Source organism: Seriola aureovittata, chromosome 11, assembly GCF_021018895.1.
Source record: "Seriola aureovittata isolate HTS-2021-v1 ecotype China chromosome 11, ASM2101889v1, whole genome shotgun sequence".
In the NCBI taxonomy this organism is placed as follows: domain Eukaryota; kingdom Metazoa; phylum Chordata; class Actinopteri; order Carangiformes; family Carangidae; genus Seriola; species Seriola aureovittata.
In genome coordinates, this window is record NC_079374.1 from 23,335,282 (window position 1) to 23,352,112 (window position 16,831).

The window sequence follows — 16,831 nt, forward strand, 5'->3', positions numbered from 1 at the left end:
CAGACTTCTTTTGGCATTGTCAACCAACACAGGTGCAACCTGACAAGCTGTGATGAGCTTATCAACATTTTTCAACAGCAAAGTTGAGAGTGTGTGTCCAATTATTGCATGTGTACTGGGTTGAATGGTTCACACGCCGATGGATGATTTACATTGTGTATAAAACTCCAGATACTAAAGAGTTCTTTTTTCGTGATTACATAAATGGGACATATTCACATTTGAAATAACAACTGCGATGCATTTCTCTTTGTAAATGTTTAGTCCAAAAGTTGTTGAGGCAGTGAAATAAAAACCTCACTGTGAACCAACGCTTTGATCAAACCCACAAAACTTTATTTTAAATTCTAATGGAGATCCAAAGTTTCCAAAAATAACAAATATGCAAGTCTGTAATTTTTGGGTGCTGTGTCTAAAATGATGCACAGTGCAAAAAGAAAAATTTCATTTCATGGACTGGTGCATGTGAAGTCTGAGGTTTTGAATTGTATTTCAATTTCAATAGAGGGCTGAAGCAAGATGATGCATACGATATTGTCAGGTTGTACTAATATTATTTTAGCAACCTTAAAGCTACTTATACATGGATAAATATGAATTTAGAGATTGCATAAAATATTTTAATTAATTTATCAATAATCTGTAAACATAATAGTTGAGAGGATTGTATTATTATTATTATTTTTACATTTGGTCATATAATTCTATATCTGTCCACTACAATATTATGTTATGTATTCATTCTTACATTGAGTCTGAGTCTTCAAGGGTAACATCACAGATGACATTCAATAGAAATAATACAAATATAGCCATTGTTAGCAATGTTAACCAGTATGTTCATTAATAATGATTAATAAAGGTCTGATATTCTGATATTCCAAACAAAATAAAATAAAGATTTAATAGTATAATAGTAGTATAATCCAAGTTTAGTATGCATATTACTGATTTTGCGTGCTTTGTAGGTAAATCACAACCACAGCTGGCTGTCTCATCTAATGATAAGAAGAAAGGTCATATCTTTCACACAGAATTTAATTATGGAATTATTGGCCAAAAGTTACATAATACGAGCTAAATGAACAGTTCCTTGTGAAACAGCTCCAGAGGGTTTTGGCTTTTGGTTTGTTAACGAAGTAAGTATACATAGCTGATTTAACAAAGCAAACAATTTAATGTTGAAGAAATATGTTGACGTAAAATGATTAATTGTCATTTTTATGAGGAATGAGAAACAATTGAGAAAAAATATACTAACTGGTGAGCTTCAGTGGTGCTGGTAGGTGGATTAGCCAGACTAGCTGTTTCCAAGTTTCCAGTATTTGTGCTAAGTTAAAGGTAGAGTAAGAGATTCTAGAGAAGACTATTGATATTTCCACGTAACAGCAAAAGAAATACACCTCCCATCAGCGCCCCCCACCAGGCATTGCCAAGGCAACAACACAATGGCAAAAAATCCAGAGTGTCTTATATGACGTGGAAGTTGATGCTGTTTGTCATAGTTGAAGCAAAAGAAAATCTTATAACATGTAAATATCTGCTGGTTATTCCTCAGTCTCGGCTGGTGTCTGAAGGTGACTGGGCCTTTGCTGTTAGAGCCCCCAAACTGTGGAACAGTCTATCTATCGAGATCAGACAGGCTACATCATTAGTGTCTTTTAAAAATCTTTAAAAGTTTGAAACATTGTTTTATCGGAAAGCTTGTGAACTTGTGTTTTTAGGTCTTTGTGACTACAAAACTCTTCACACTGTGTCTGGACAAATATCATGATACAGAGCAGACGGCAGGACAGCAAACATCAGGTATACTTGCAGCTGCAAAGCTAACATGCAAAAAAAGAAACAAAGCTTTCAACTCTCAGTGGTCTCTCCATCATAGTCAGACTGGCCATTGGACCGCCAAAACAGCCATAAAGCTGTTGAAATTCCTACCTGCCCTGTGAGTCTCTGTTGTAGCCTTTTCAGCCCTCTCTGTGTGCCTGTCAATCAGGGTGCTGACCAGTCCCAGCAAATAAGCCCTGGGCTAAATTTCTTTCCCAGCCAGTTGTGGAGATACACCACTGCCATGCCTTCACCAGAGCACATTCCTTAACATTGCCGGTGGTCTATTGTCTGCAGTCCCAATCAGTCCCATTCAGAACCCCACTAGGTCTGGCAGTGACAGAAGGGTAGACTACTCCTTCTCCCTCCCCTAGTAATCCTTAAATTGGCACTATCCATTAGCATGTGCCAGATTTACCGTCTTTCGCTCCCCACTGCCCCATTTGCCTCATCACTCCTCTTCTCTTGGCTGAACTCGTGCTGTGTTACTCAGTCAGAGCCACTTTGTTTATTTCCCATTTACAGAGCCAGGGCTGTGTAGGAATACCAGATTTCTTTTCAGCACACACACAGAACAGACCGACAGTGGACCATGAGGAGATATTAACTGAATTTGACTAAAAGTGTATTAGATTAGAATCACTTACTCCACCTTTAAGTTCACAAGCAGCTGGCTGCAGTCTTACATTTACCAGACTTGTATGAGAGTCATAAAAGTCAAAGAAATGAATAAGCACACTTTTTCTTCTATAAGACATTCAGCCATCGTGGGTTTACAACAAGATGGTGGGTATTAGCTGACCAGACTGTGTGATTTGCTGGTTAACAAGCTGACAAAACAAAATCAGTCACACTGGCAGGAGGCCAAATTAAAAATCTGTAGAGACGTTTGACTTGTGTAAAAATAAACGCTGCTAAGTGTCTGCACCTACTGTGTCCCAGCAGCCGAGGACTTCTGAGATAAAAGGATGTCTTGCACCAGTTCCACACTCTCTGTTTGTTTTATCTCTTAAGTCCTTTTATAAGCACACTTCACTGAGGGCTGGCCATGATTAAAATGCTATCATTGTAACATCTAAATACATTTTACGGGGTGACTTTGGCTTAAAAGCGTGGGGAAGGAGACGTGTCAAAGGGTAGTCTAGCACCCTCTCTTGAGCAATGCAGTGATGAATTATTCAGAAACAAAATAAATTCTCTATTAAAGCTGTGAAGGTGGAATAGGTGATTTGTGTTTTGAGGAGAATTATCGGTCAGACTCTTTTTTTTTTTTTTTTTCAAGTGCTGGGTGTGAATCAAACAGTCCACCATTCCAGAGGGGTTTTGGCTGCTCTCCAAAGAGAACCTCAGTATTTCAGCAAAACAGACTTCAACCTTTCAGATGGCTGCAGAGGATTTTCAGAGGTAGTCTGGTTTGTGAATGAAAAAAAATTATTTTCATGTTGGTTTTCATATTTCCTCCCTTTTCAGTGTCATACCCAGAAAGATGAGAACGATGAGATTTTAGGACAGTGCACAATGAATCTATTGAATACAAACAATGTTTAGACTACACTTTGTATCACCCCATGCCTCCCTTATCTCTGCACAGCTGCTTTCCTCACTGCTTAGTTCTTCCTTCAATTTTCTCCAATATATTTCAACATATTTTGAAAAGTCTTTGTTACTCTGCCTTTAGATCTGCTGACACGGTCTTGGTGAGGCCGTCTTTGGACAATAAAAAGAAAAGACAACTGAACTCTACTGGAGTAGAAATTTAAACAAAATAAATTAACTCAGGCACAAAAACAACAGTGGCCACTGGATGGAGACAGATGTAATCCAATCCTACAGAAAGACTCTGACCTCAGCAGCAATGTCAGCCAATCCATGTTCCAAACAATTACTATTGCGATGTTACTGTTTGCGTATTGTAAAGTGCTACATAAATCTAGTTTGTGGGAAGCACCAATGTCACAGGGAGTTAAAGGTCTATGTTTGAAGGCTGAGCTCTTAGGAGGGGAATGTGTGTGTTACCTCAGCAGAGAAATTAGATGTCAGAAATCATCTGCATGAATGGCAAAGGCTGAATTATTTTTGAGATTATACTCATCTGTAATAGGGCTGCGACTAACAATCATTCTCTAAATTAGTCCGTCAACAATATGGCCAATAATATATCATGCTAGGTTAAATGAAGATGACAATTTCCTGAAGGTTTCTTTGTCCAGTTAATAACCCAAAACCATCACATTATGCAAAGAAACATATATATATATATATATATTATATAATATTTTTACATTACAGATTTTCTTGACACGTTTCTACTACATCCAGCAACATCATATTGTTTCTGCCGTTAGTTTGTCTACCAATTTTCTTTTGCTTACTTTTTTTTAACCATTGTCTGTGCTCACTGACTGAGCATAAGCCCTGAGCCAAGGACAAAAAAAGTTCATCTGTCACAGAGAAACACTGCGTTTGTGTCTCTGACCTCTTCAAGCAGAGCTATAAAAGGGAACCCAGACCAAAGGAAGAGTTTAGGGCATAAAAGCTATGACTCATTGTGGTTTCAGTAAAACATTGGGGCTAGAAAGTGAAAGCCTTTGCTAAGCTGCAGAGACAAAAAAAAAAAAGTATCTCAGACAGTAAGCCAGAATGTTCCTACTATTGGTTTGTGACCTTTACAAGAACAGTCTTGTTAAGCTGTCCACGGCTGCTGTGCTATCACTTGTAAGAAACGTGAGAAGACACAGCTAACTGATCATCGGGGTAATTTAAATAAGACCGTATCATTTAGCATTTTTCGTCGCGGTTACTGTTTGTGAGAATTAAAATGTCTGCTGCACAGGATGGATAAAATGACATGCAGTGCACCAAAACACATTAACCCGTGAGAACTGCTTTCTGTAAGATAGAAGTGTGGTGACATTTTCAAATGTCTGGAGCTGTTAAATACAATCCCTCCTGGAAAAGTCCAACCTCAACCACTTGCTGGTGTTGCAACACTGAAGCATAGAGTTAAGGTTAAGATTTCATGAGTGTATCCCTTCAAACAAACATTTAACATTATAGTGTACAAGGTTAGAGACAGTCAAACATGGCTATGCTACAGCGCACTAAAAACTATTCATGGGTGGTGTTGATCAGTGAAAATTAGACGGCTGTTAATTTAGTTTCACTTTAAATTAATTTACAAATGCATTAGACTTAATAAGCCAGATAGGATCAATATCACATTAATTCAGCTGTAGGCTACCTAATTTTATTAGGAATTAATGGCTTCATTTGTTTGCAGTGATCACACTCATGCCTGTTGTTTGTAAAATATAGCTGTGTGCCTATTCCATACTGCATACTGATGATATGAACTACAAACTAATCTTTGTACTATCCTGTTTCTGCAGCACAGTCTTCCCCTTTCTTTTTTTCCATAAGCACTGCAGCTTTAAGGTTGGAAAAAATCATCTTATTCCACACTATTTGACTGTGTCATCACATATATTGCAGCTGTAACTTAAAGGTCTATGACATTTACCCTGAATAACATATTCCCAGGACTTTGTAGTTTTATGGCTGCACCATTAATTCAAATGTAAAATATTCTACATGTGCCGTGCAAAATGTCCTCACATTTCAGCCGGACATATTTGGAATCTTTGGAAACTTTTACAGCATGACTGTGTAGTGACCCATCAGTTGGGTAAGTGAGTACTTTATACTTTACACTAACAAGCAACAATGCAATATGCAGTTTTAGAAATGCACTAAACTTTACAAAAAGAGAAAAAGATTTAAAACTTTTCTTTTTTAACTTCCTAAATCTTCCTGTTCCCATCTGCAATTATTCTTTATTATTTTTTTGCAGTTATGAGCATCTCCTCCATTTCCTTTGAATATGACATTCAGCAACAATAGTGTCCATCAAGAATGCACTCAATAATCAACACATGAATGCATGAATTCATACTGATTGTTTATCCTACAGTTAAAGTGTAAGTACACACACCAATTATGCAAGAACTGTCTCTCCCAGTATATTTAAAAAATGCAACAAAGGAACAGGGCAAACTACTATATGAGACACACAGTGTCTGGGAGTATGGGGACACTGCTTACCTACAGTGGTTGTAAACCGAGATACCCAGCCAGGAGCAGCTATTCTTTGGCTCTCTGTGTCTCTGCTGGAAAGACAGGGCGTCTGGTGGAGTCACTAGAAGCGCATATTTGGCCCTTTGGGAGTCTTTCTGTTTGGATACCTGTGTTGTGGCTGGGTTAGCATCTTTCCTAAGATCCTCTCCCAGTGTGCTTGAGTCTGTGCCAGTTTATCACGGTTAAGTTAACATGCTGTTCTCAGACCCGAAATATCTCATTCTGAATATGGCACAGTCATCTACAGCCCCATGTGCTGTGTTTACTTTCACAGAAGAGAAATATCTCTGCAGGTGCCTGTAACAGCAGCTATGTTATCACTTATGGAAATGTTGAATTCAACCCACTTTCAGAGATGTTTTGATATTAACAACCCTGAAAACTGTTATATGTATATGTATATTTTTAGAAAACAGCTGGTCAGCTTTGGTGTGATAACTGCTAACACAGTTGGTAACAACAAACATAATACACCTCAAAGTTCCCCCATAATATTTCCAGTGTGAACTACATTGTATAAAGCTGCTTTGAGTGAGTACTTAGTATGCAATTGGGGGGGGACATTTTATTCCTTTCCATTGTAGTTTTGACTTTGGCTATTAAACCAAAGTCACCACCCAGCACAGGAAAAATAGATCCGCTCATGGAAGTGTGATTCAATTTAGATAAAAGCAACCACTAGGTGTCATGCTATACAGCAACATGCATTTTTTTGTTCAACCAAACCAAACCAATAAAAATAGTTGTTAAAGTGTCCTTTAAATGCCATGCCAAGTTTTATTGCTGTGTTTAATGCAATGTAATTTTCTTTACGATCAAAAAGCAGCAAGTTTCTTACATGAGTGAGACTTTGCAGACAGACCAACTTTAACCGCTGACACCATGCTAACTTGTCAACTTCACATTTCTGTCCAAGCAGGTTTATTAAATGTCAGCTTTGGATCAGCTGGAGCTGAAGATGCAGCAGCTCCAAATTTGTCTTTACAGTGCAGATTTTTTTGCGTGATGACAGAGGAATGTACATTAAATGTGTGTATAAGGCGATGCCTGCAGGATGTTAACTCATTCATGATCCTCTTGTCTGAATGTTTAATGCATCCTGTGACATGCAATAAGAAGGTGAAGGTTACTGCCAGTGGGCAAAACTTTGTCACACCACAGAATGTTTTATTGCCATGCATGCGAGGGCATATTTCATGTTAAGCACACAAGCTTGAGTTTTAGAAATGTGATTCTAATCTAATACACATGCAAACATCTCCTCATGGTCCGCTAGCTTCCTGTTCATGTGCAGATACTAAATGCATTTTCACAAAGAGGAGATGGCTGAGGTATAGCCAAAGCAGAGAAGGTCAGAAGAACAAAAACTGAAAAAGAGGTGGTACAATCAGGCAAGGGCAAAGAGCCCCGTTCCAATGGTGGAGACTGCACGGTCAGACTGCCGAAGAAATTCAGTCCAGGGAAACTGTCTCATCCTCTCTGCATGTGAGCTTTGCAGCAGGAACTGTAGCCACTGTGTGCTAAAACAAAATAAAATCACCAATTTGCTATTACAGTGGATTTATTTGGTGAGGTGTAGAATTTGAAACGCTAACATTAACTAACTTGTTTGCTTAGCAGCAAACCTGTCCTCTCTTCTGTCAATGTAGTTTTGTAAAAACAATTTAAACTCTCGCTACTTTTTACTACATTGTGTTTTGGATGTTTGCTTACATGTCATTTGTTTGATGACATTTTATATTACAAGGTTTGTTGAGAAAGAGTATCCACCTTCCACATCATATAAGACACTGTGGATTCCGCCATTGTGTCGTTGCCTTGGCAATGCAGGCCCATTAATTTGAGAGGCAGAGCTTCTGGCGGCGCACTGCAGGGAGGGGTGTATTTATTTTACTGTCTTGCTCCAGTATCACTTACATCGCCTTTAAAGGTGTGTTGTTTGCCACAGACAGCATTATATACATACGTAACGTGTTCCATTACCATTCTCAAGTTTCTTTTTGTGGGCATGCAGTGTTTTTCACACAAGTATCTCAGCAATCTTCCACTCACCTGAAGAGCTTTTGAACTAAGACAGTTGGTTTTACTGTGGATAAACTGAACTCCCAGGTGTGAAAGGTCTAATTGTTTAAACTTTGATTGCTTTTCAAGAGCAGCAGTTTTATGATACATAACTGAGATCCCACTTAACACGATGACGCATTTTATTCCTGCACTGTCAAGACCGCACTCAGGTTTCACCAAGCAAAGATCAATGAATCCTTCTCTTAGTCATTGTCAAGCACACACAGTTTACAGTGACATTTATCCTTCTGCTTTGTCATCTCCTCAGCTGCTCTGCCACTGAAATAAAACATCAAATTCAATGCTGCGTGTCACATGCAGTGTAATTTCGCATTGTTGTGTGTATATCCTTTTACCACAGTCATGCCACACCACAAACAGAGAAAGGTTTCCACATAACATGTTTGAACTTGTGGCATTCAGCTCTGTTCTACACGAAGGAGAAGGGATTATGATGATGATGATCGCTGAGTAAATCTTTCCATTTAACAACAACGTGGAATGAAAATGTCGTGTCTTCATATCTCTGCCCCTCTTATAATCTACTCATCTCTGACAGTCGTCTTTGATTAGAGTAACTGACATCAGCGTTTTGTAATATAACAAATTGAAAAACATACATATCACCAACGTAACTAATTTACAGAAGCATATTTCAGTTGTAATCCAAACTATGTGTGGCGGGGATGTTAACTACAGTGTTTTAGGGCGCTGTGAGAGAAAATAAACAGAATCCCTGCAAATGTCTACATGTTTTCATCTGCATTTGGAACTCATCACTTACCTGGGAACACTGCCACACAGAAGCTATTCTCCCCGCCCATTCAGAATCCAGTGGGGAAAACTATTTTTAGCTACGTATTTCATTTCACTCTAATTGCACCAATCAGGATCTTTTACAGCAAGTCTTAGTTGAATGCTCACACTTTCCTGCATTATTCAAGCAGCACAAACAGATTCATAGACACAGATTAATACTGACAAACACACAGTACACATGCACAAAAACACTACTGATGTAAACACAGGCAACCATCCATGCATTATGTTAATTATGTATACTTCACTTTTTGATACACCCTCCTCCCTCCTTAGTGCTATGTTTGCATACTTGGCTGATGAATTATTTTCAAATGATAACTAATCTAACTGCATAATAAAACCTTTTATTGGCTGTACTGAAGCGATTGCCACCTGTTTGCTGACGGTGACCACATTCTGATATGGGCGGACTCCTCTCACCTTGCGTTTAAAACTTCTTATCTGCATAATTGGAATTTCATTGCCACACTTGGAAGCATGATATGCTGTGCAGGGTCACACAGGGATCCATACTAGGACCTCTACTTTTCAACTTCTAGGCTTCACCTTGACTACATTATTAGCAAAAATTAGCTTTAAGTTATGCAGATGTTACACAGCTTCTTATCTCACTGTTCCACAATGATTTGTAATCAACAGTTTGGATGAAATGAACGACTGGATGGTTGTAAATGTCCAACAGCTGAATAAGGAGAAAACTGAGCTTCTGGGTGTGGGTGCTAAAGCTCGTAGGCAGCTGGTCTGTGATTACTTGCAGTCATGGTCATTAAAAACAAGCAAATAAATGGCATACTAAAGCCTACTTATGATTGGTGAACTTAGTTTCTGGACTCATATCACAATAGCATCACTTAAGTCACCTTTTATCAGTTAAGAAATGTCTAAGTTCTAACTGGGAAGAGAAAAACATCAGACCACATTATTCTGGTCTTCAAACAGCTCTTTAGCATGTATACATGCCTGTATGTATACATGGAGGTACTTTTCTTATATTTGTGTACATGTGTGTGTATGCTCATATTTTAGCATTTAAAGCACTCTGACTGCTTTTCTATGAAATGGTGATGTACAAATAAAGGTTGAAATAAACTGAGATTAATATTTTTGCTGCACTTGAATTCCAAGCCTGACTTGCATAGCAACAGTGACCAAGAAGGGCTTAGCAAACTGTAACTGTGTCCCAATTCAGGGGCCGCATCCTTCAGACCATGAAGGCCGAAGTCCGAAAACGGTCTTGCCTCTCGCCGCTCCTGTCGTCTAGCAACCTTGAAAACATGCAACTTTCTTTTTACTAAAACTTGGGGTTTTAAGGCCCTTGTTTTTTTTTGTTTTTTTTTTTTATAGTTGTACCATTAGCTGTTCAACTGAGCTGAAACCCATACTTACATTTAAAATTGTAATCTTCAGGGTCTCTGACGGTGCTGCTTATTGCCATATAAACTTAATATCATTTTATACAACTTGAAGGAGCCTTCAAAATGGGATGCAATCAGTCTTCAAATGCAGCCTCTGAAGGGTGCAGCCCCTGAATTGGGACTGCAATGAGTGATCATATTGTCACAACATGGCTGTAGATGGACACACAGTGGTAGTGTTTGCCTCTGTATAGGACATTTTCTATATTTAACCACAAGGTCACCATACTTCTCAAGCTGGCCATGTGACCATCTTGTGGTTGCTGTGTTTTGATAAAGTATTCCATTTAAAATGATGGATAATACAAAGTGAGTTTAAGAACATTTAAAATCAATTTTCAGTCTAATGGCCCACCCTCTGACATGAGAATTGAGAAATCTTATTGTTCAGTTATTAAATATATCATTTCAACTTATCATCAATTTAGTATGTGTAACGCATAAATTATACAGTACTGACTGCCTGCCTCTCTTAAAAGTGGCCTTTTTTTTGTTTACCAGATGCCTTGAGGAAAGCTGTTGAGAATTAATGTTCTGGCAATGTTCCATTCCAGCCGCATACCAACAAAATGACTTTGTAATAGGATTTTATGCCCAAGGTGGCAATAAAGTCTAATGAGGAACAGTCCTTAAAAACAAAACTGATCCTTTGCCAACAACATCATAACAATGCAAAGCTATAATAAATCTTTGTTTTATGTAATGTGAGAATAAACAATTCTTTTGTATCCCTTTGTATCAGTGATGTTGGTGTCTTGCGTTCACTGTTGCTGCAACTTTAAGATAGTTATATTTGTGAATCTGTAAAAACATCTGTCAGACTCACCTGAGACAACGCACATTTCCTCACATGATTCCAAGGTCTCGAAGTTGTTGTCGTTTCCCCCACAGCCTCCATACTCAAACAGCTCACAGAGCCCCGTGTCGACATTGAAGAAGAATCTGTCCTTAATGGCCTTGCAAGGCCCTGGCTCGTCCTTTAGGGCGCACAACTCATTGAAGATGAAGAGCTCGGGCTGTGCGCCATCTGCTGAGGTGGGATGGAAAGACAACTTTTAGTACTCTGCTTCCCGTGGCGCTCTATGCTGAGAAATTTTCTTTTTTACTGGTCGGGGGAAGAAATTAGGTCATAGCATCAAACTCTAACCTCAGGCTTTAAGATAAGGTAAAGTTGCATGCCAGTATAATTTCCCAAATACTTCAGTATAAGTGGTTTGACAGCTTACTGTCTTTACGCTGGGTTGCAGCGGAAGGGTGTGTGGAGGATGGTTAACCACAGAGAATGATGAGCTGTGTGACATGACCGATGAATAATTAAAAATATGCAAACGTCATAAAAGTCAGAAATGCCACTCACATACTATTTTTTTTTATATTTAATAAAATACACCTTCTGGTTTTGGCATAGGCCTACAGGTGTGCACTTGCACTGAGAGTAAGAAAAACCAGGGACCACCCAAATCCCCCCAGTACATAAAAGCAAATGCAGGCAGGTGGCAGCTGGCAGGAGAAAAAGCGAGCGAAAGCTGTGGAATTTCACAGCAGCACACAGCAGTAGTTTCCACTGCAACACATCAAGCAGACAGAGAGAATAATCTACCCTTTTGTAGGCGAGCATGTTTGATAACTAAGAGTATGGCATATATAGTGTTGGACAGAGACTGAGGTCACATTATTCATAACTGTCAAGATCAGATACTGTTGTGAACAGTTAACTCTGCACAGACATACTTCCTTGCATTCATTATCATTCATGAAGGCTGGGTCTGTCAGAGCCAGGAAAGAGGTGACATGAAACCCTCTGAGCTCGACTAACCGCTGTTGTCAATGTTAATTCACTATCTCAGTGTGCTGCTGGGAAATGGCTGTCTCTGCCCCTCATCCCTGCTGTTTTTAGGTCAGGTCTCTGTTATGTCTGGCTGTAGCGATGCAGTTACTTCAAAAACCCACTGAGAAGAGAGGGCTGTCTGTCCAAAGCGATTTGCAGATGACCAAAGCTTAAGTGACAGTGTTTTTTAAAAAGCCTCTCTGCATCGCACATTTTAATATTTAATAACCTGAATGCTGTTACATCATTTCCCATTTGAAGCTCTACTTTTTCTCATTCATTTGTCATCTATGGATTTCATTTTCTTGTTATGTGAGCAGTTAGTATCTAGCGTTGTGTGTGTCATGTTTTGACACAGTTAAGACCAAGACCAAAAAGCAAAATCCTCCAGTGAACTGTGATCATGTAACTTAGCCCGTATGTTAGTGTACTACACAACAAGTTTAAGCTAAGAGCTGAACTCTTGAACATAGTTTGACAGAAAGGCTAAAGCATGATGTGGCTTGTGTGCGAACGTAGGGATACAAATGTTCCACATATTGACTCTGGAGGGCTAACATGTCAGCCAATAACTATTAACTCAGATTTAATCAAAATACTGCATATTACTGCTGTATAATTCACAATGTTACACATATTACTGCTGTATAACTGACTCATCAGCCAACATATCCACCAATACCTATATACAGTCTCTGCATGAAGCTATTATGGCCTTGTCAATTTATCCGTCTAGCACTTTGTGTCTAGTGTCTATCATTCAGCTTATACTCTAGGTAGTTTAATCATCATCCAATTCTTTTTTTTTCCCCTGGCCAGCATGGAAAACAAACATTAAATTCCTTTTCCTGTTAGGTACAAAGTTCCATCAAAACATAGCATCTAATGGGAACCACCCTGCCCTGTCCTATCAGCACAGCAGTCAACAAACAGTCCCTCTGCCAGACAAGGTAATGAGGGCAGCAGCTCACCACTTCACCTCACCCTCCTGCTTCACCCATCCAATTCTAATTTATAACCAGGGATTGGGGGACACAAATCAAATACTCCCAATCTCCTTCCCTCCATCCGACCTGTGGTATTGCTATTGTTGTGGGAGGTGGCCTGAGGGCAGCAGGGGCTTCTCTGCAGAGGCTTGTGGTGTTTTTTATTTACATTCTTCTTGTTGTGGCTGATAAGCAGTAAGAGACTGGGTCATCTAGCGGGGGGGGAGGGGGGGTTATGTGGGTCTCTGGCTATGTAAAAACGCCTCACTGCCAGTGGTGTATCAGAGAAACCTGGGCCTTGTGCTCATGTAGCCTCGGTGGGCCCACTTCCACCTTTAATTACATTCATTGTCACACCTGTACAAATACTTGAATCAACACAGTCAACACATGCATATATTATATAGTGGTTATTAGAGCAACCAGTTCCAATGCCAGAATATTTCACCCCTGACTCAACACAATGTAATTACCGTGTAGAGCTTTCACTATGAGAACAATATAGAACATTATTTCATTGTAACCTGAGTATTAGCTCATGGTGGAAAGCCATTTTACTCTGGCCCCAGTACAAATTTCATAATAAAAGGCTATTGATGAGGACTTCAATGGAATGTCTGATTTGCAGCATTAAGGTGAATTGAATTCATTTCCAATGAGTGCTAGCCCTGTCTGTTGCAACACAGAAGCAGCATGATAAAAACTTTTCATATACTTATATATCCAATATATGAAAACAGTATACATGCTGCTACTGATACCTTGACTTCGATACTAATTCTTAATGATACTTTTCTTTTTAATACCAATTTTATTAAATTAAACCAAGTGCCAAACCCCCTTGTGCTGTTAATTGACAGAACATGAGAAAGTCTCAGCTAGACAGAGGAACTGCCAAGATGGCGACGGTGAAGCAGCCCACTCTGAGCTTCAAAACTGCTCTTAAGAAACCTGTGGGGGTGTCACAGAGGCTATGTCCATCTTTACAGAGAGTCTATGATTTTAACAAAAAGAAAATTACATGACAAATTACAGTAAAGATTTTTGCTTAACTGTAGTTTTATTTTTAAGCTCTGTCTTTTTACACACTCAAACATGTTTGTGTAAATAAACAGCCGATCACCAGCATTATTAGTTCTTGGTCTACACATGCTTAAAGCTTATTGTCTCACTGACGATGATGAGATTTACTCATTTACTTCTTAGGTTTCGCAATTTGGTATCGTATCGGTCGGTCCATAGCTGCTGTTGGCTACTTATTAAGCAAACAGTAGTTTTTTCGTTATAATGCTAATTACTTTAAAAAAAAAACTGCAAAAAAAGCCAAACTTCTCATTCCAGGTTTTCTGACAGCCCTCCCCCTGTTGTGGCCCTGGGTGCTTAGTTCCACTATTCCCCTCACTGCGACACGCCTGCTCATTATTGAGCCTCACTGAACAAACCAGAAAAATAATGACAAGTTGAGATTGTTTGCTCTGTTTTTGTCACTGGATGCTTCAAGCTACCATGGCTGCAAAAGAATCACTCCTTCTGGAGAAGAAAGTAGAGACGTGGTGCAGACTGGTCTTTGAAAAGCAGTCTCCTCCAAATAACAATGTTCAATAATACGGAATTTGGCCGCCCAAGGAGAGGGAGGAAAACTGGCTGTTCCTATTGATTTCTGCTCCTCTTGTCTGAGATTGACCAAAGTACAATAAGCAGTGTGTTCCTCAATCACTCATGTCCAATATCTAGACAGAGCCATTGGCCGGCAGTCCAAAAGAAACAGAGCAGAAGACAATGTTAAGAGGCAAATTAAAACATTTTCTCTGCAAGGAAACCAGAAATACTCCTTGGAGAACGTAGAGACATGCAAACATGCACTCACAGCCAAATGCATTCACACATTTAAATAACGCCATCCCACATCTCACAAACTCGGGTGCATATGGGTAATTGTGAGCACCCATAGAGAAATCAATCATGTGAATAGTACCATTGTCCAGTGAATGGGAGTGAACAGGAGAAGTCACAGCAAAGTTTTAACTTCAAACATGTCCATTCCTATATTTAACTTTCTTGATGTCTCCCACAGTCCCTGAAGGTTTTGACCAAACAGTCGAGTCACACAGCAACATATAATGCATCACTTTGAATCACAGTAGTAGAAGTAGAAGGTGTGAAGACTTGCAGTGATCAGTTACCAACACCACCACTCAGCTGACGTCTGTGGTGGGTGATGGTAGCTGTGTTAGAGTGTCTGGATCAAATGCACATGTGCATGTTACGTTTTTGTTTGTTTTTTCATAAATTATTTTATATGGCGGTTATTTGTTGTTATATGGTAATGAGCAGCTAGTTGAGATAACTATAGGCCTTCATCTGGGAAAAGCTTATATACACACAGGACTTTACTGCTAATTTCTTTTGTTAATGCAAAGTCAAAACTTCCTCCATCTTTACCTATAGTCTTGATACATTCAGTCTAATGTCCGTTTCCACATTGCTAATTCCATTTGTACAGCAAGAGTCTATCAGTTCATTTTCACATTAAAAGGCTTGTAGCCTTGCCTTTGTAGACAATGTGAAAAACCATCAGTGTGTTGAGTGTTGGTATGGTGGCTTAACATCAATCGGTAGTCTATGACTAGAGTTAATTAGAGTGGGAAATATCTGCTAAGTTTCTTTTAACAATGGTGGAATTAGTGCTGAGGAAATGTACATCATACTAAATTGACCATGTCAGCTTTTGTAGTAGAATATTTCAATGCTTTTTTTATGCGGTCTTTATTAGCAACTTTCTTTCTTTTATTTCTCCCTCCTGCCCATAAAAAAATGGCATTATGTGATCAGAATTGCTGCTACAGTGATCAGACATTAAAACAACAGGAATGAACATCTGCCATTATTTAATTTTATTGCTTTTGTTTATCCCTAAGACTCTTGCAGGCTCACATTCTCCTCACCTATGGGAATTAGTAGGTATTTTTTAAAAACAAATAATTATGCATCATGAGTTTGCAGTTTGCACTACAAATTAATAATTGAAGAGAGGGGGATTTACACACCCTTTGCAGCGGCTCTTAATGCAAACAACCTTTACGAGAAATCCACAAATCCACCCAAAGCTCCAGATCAGTCATCAGGAATCCTCCACATTGTTAAACAGAAACTAAGTAAATAAAGTCCTTCTCACAAACAATGCATTACAAAACGCTTGGAAGCCTGCCAACAATTGAGCCAGCTCCTTCAAATATCAAATATGGATCATGTTGAATAGGGAAACAGATTTTAGACATGCAGCTATTCCGCTAACAGGCTCAGTTTGACCAAGATTTTCACATACACACACACACAAACACACACATACACACACACTTGGAAAAAGACCTGAGTTGCTCAACATGTGCACTATGCCAAGCACCTCTGTAATTCCCAATATGGGCAGGTTGAGTTGCTTTGAGGCCCAGTCCCAGCTTGTTTAGTGTACCAGAGGATTATCCTGATCTTCAATTCTAGTTCCTCCTGCAAAAGAGGACTCAAGCACCAATTGTGCAGCAGCAACAGAGCAGCAAACATCAAAAGGGAGCCCTTTATTGATGAGTTAGTAAAAGGCAAAACACCACAGAGCTCACACTGTCGTCAGGATAACAGTAAAGTATGACTTACTGGAAAATAGAAAGAGAAAGTGAAACAGACGGGGTCAGAAACAGAGAGAAACAGAGCGTTGTCGCAGCCTTGAGAGCTGCCATCTGCAGCTTTAACTATACACAAGAAAA

The 16,831-nt window shown here is 39.2% G+C and overlaps 1 protein-coding gene across 2 annotated transcripts in view; it reads right to left on the reverse strand.

Moving 5' to 3' along the window:
- tfpia (tissue factor pathway inhibitor a) overlaps positions 1 to 16,831 on the reverse strand; it is a 45,500-nt gene that overhangs the window by 8,705 nt on the left and 19,964 nt on the right. The window contains exon 2 of one of the 2 annotated variants that reach the window (XM_056389012.1): positions 11,086 to 11,289. In XM_056389012.1, the coding sequence (XP_056244987.1) occupies positions 11,086 to 11,289 (204 nt within the window). The remainder of the gene's footprint in view (positions 1 to 11,085; positions 11,290 to 16,831) is intronic. The other variant, XM_056389013.1, reaches the window with a different exon arrangement.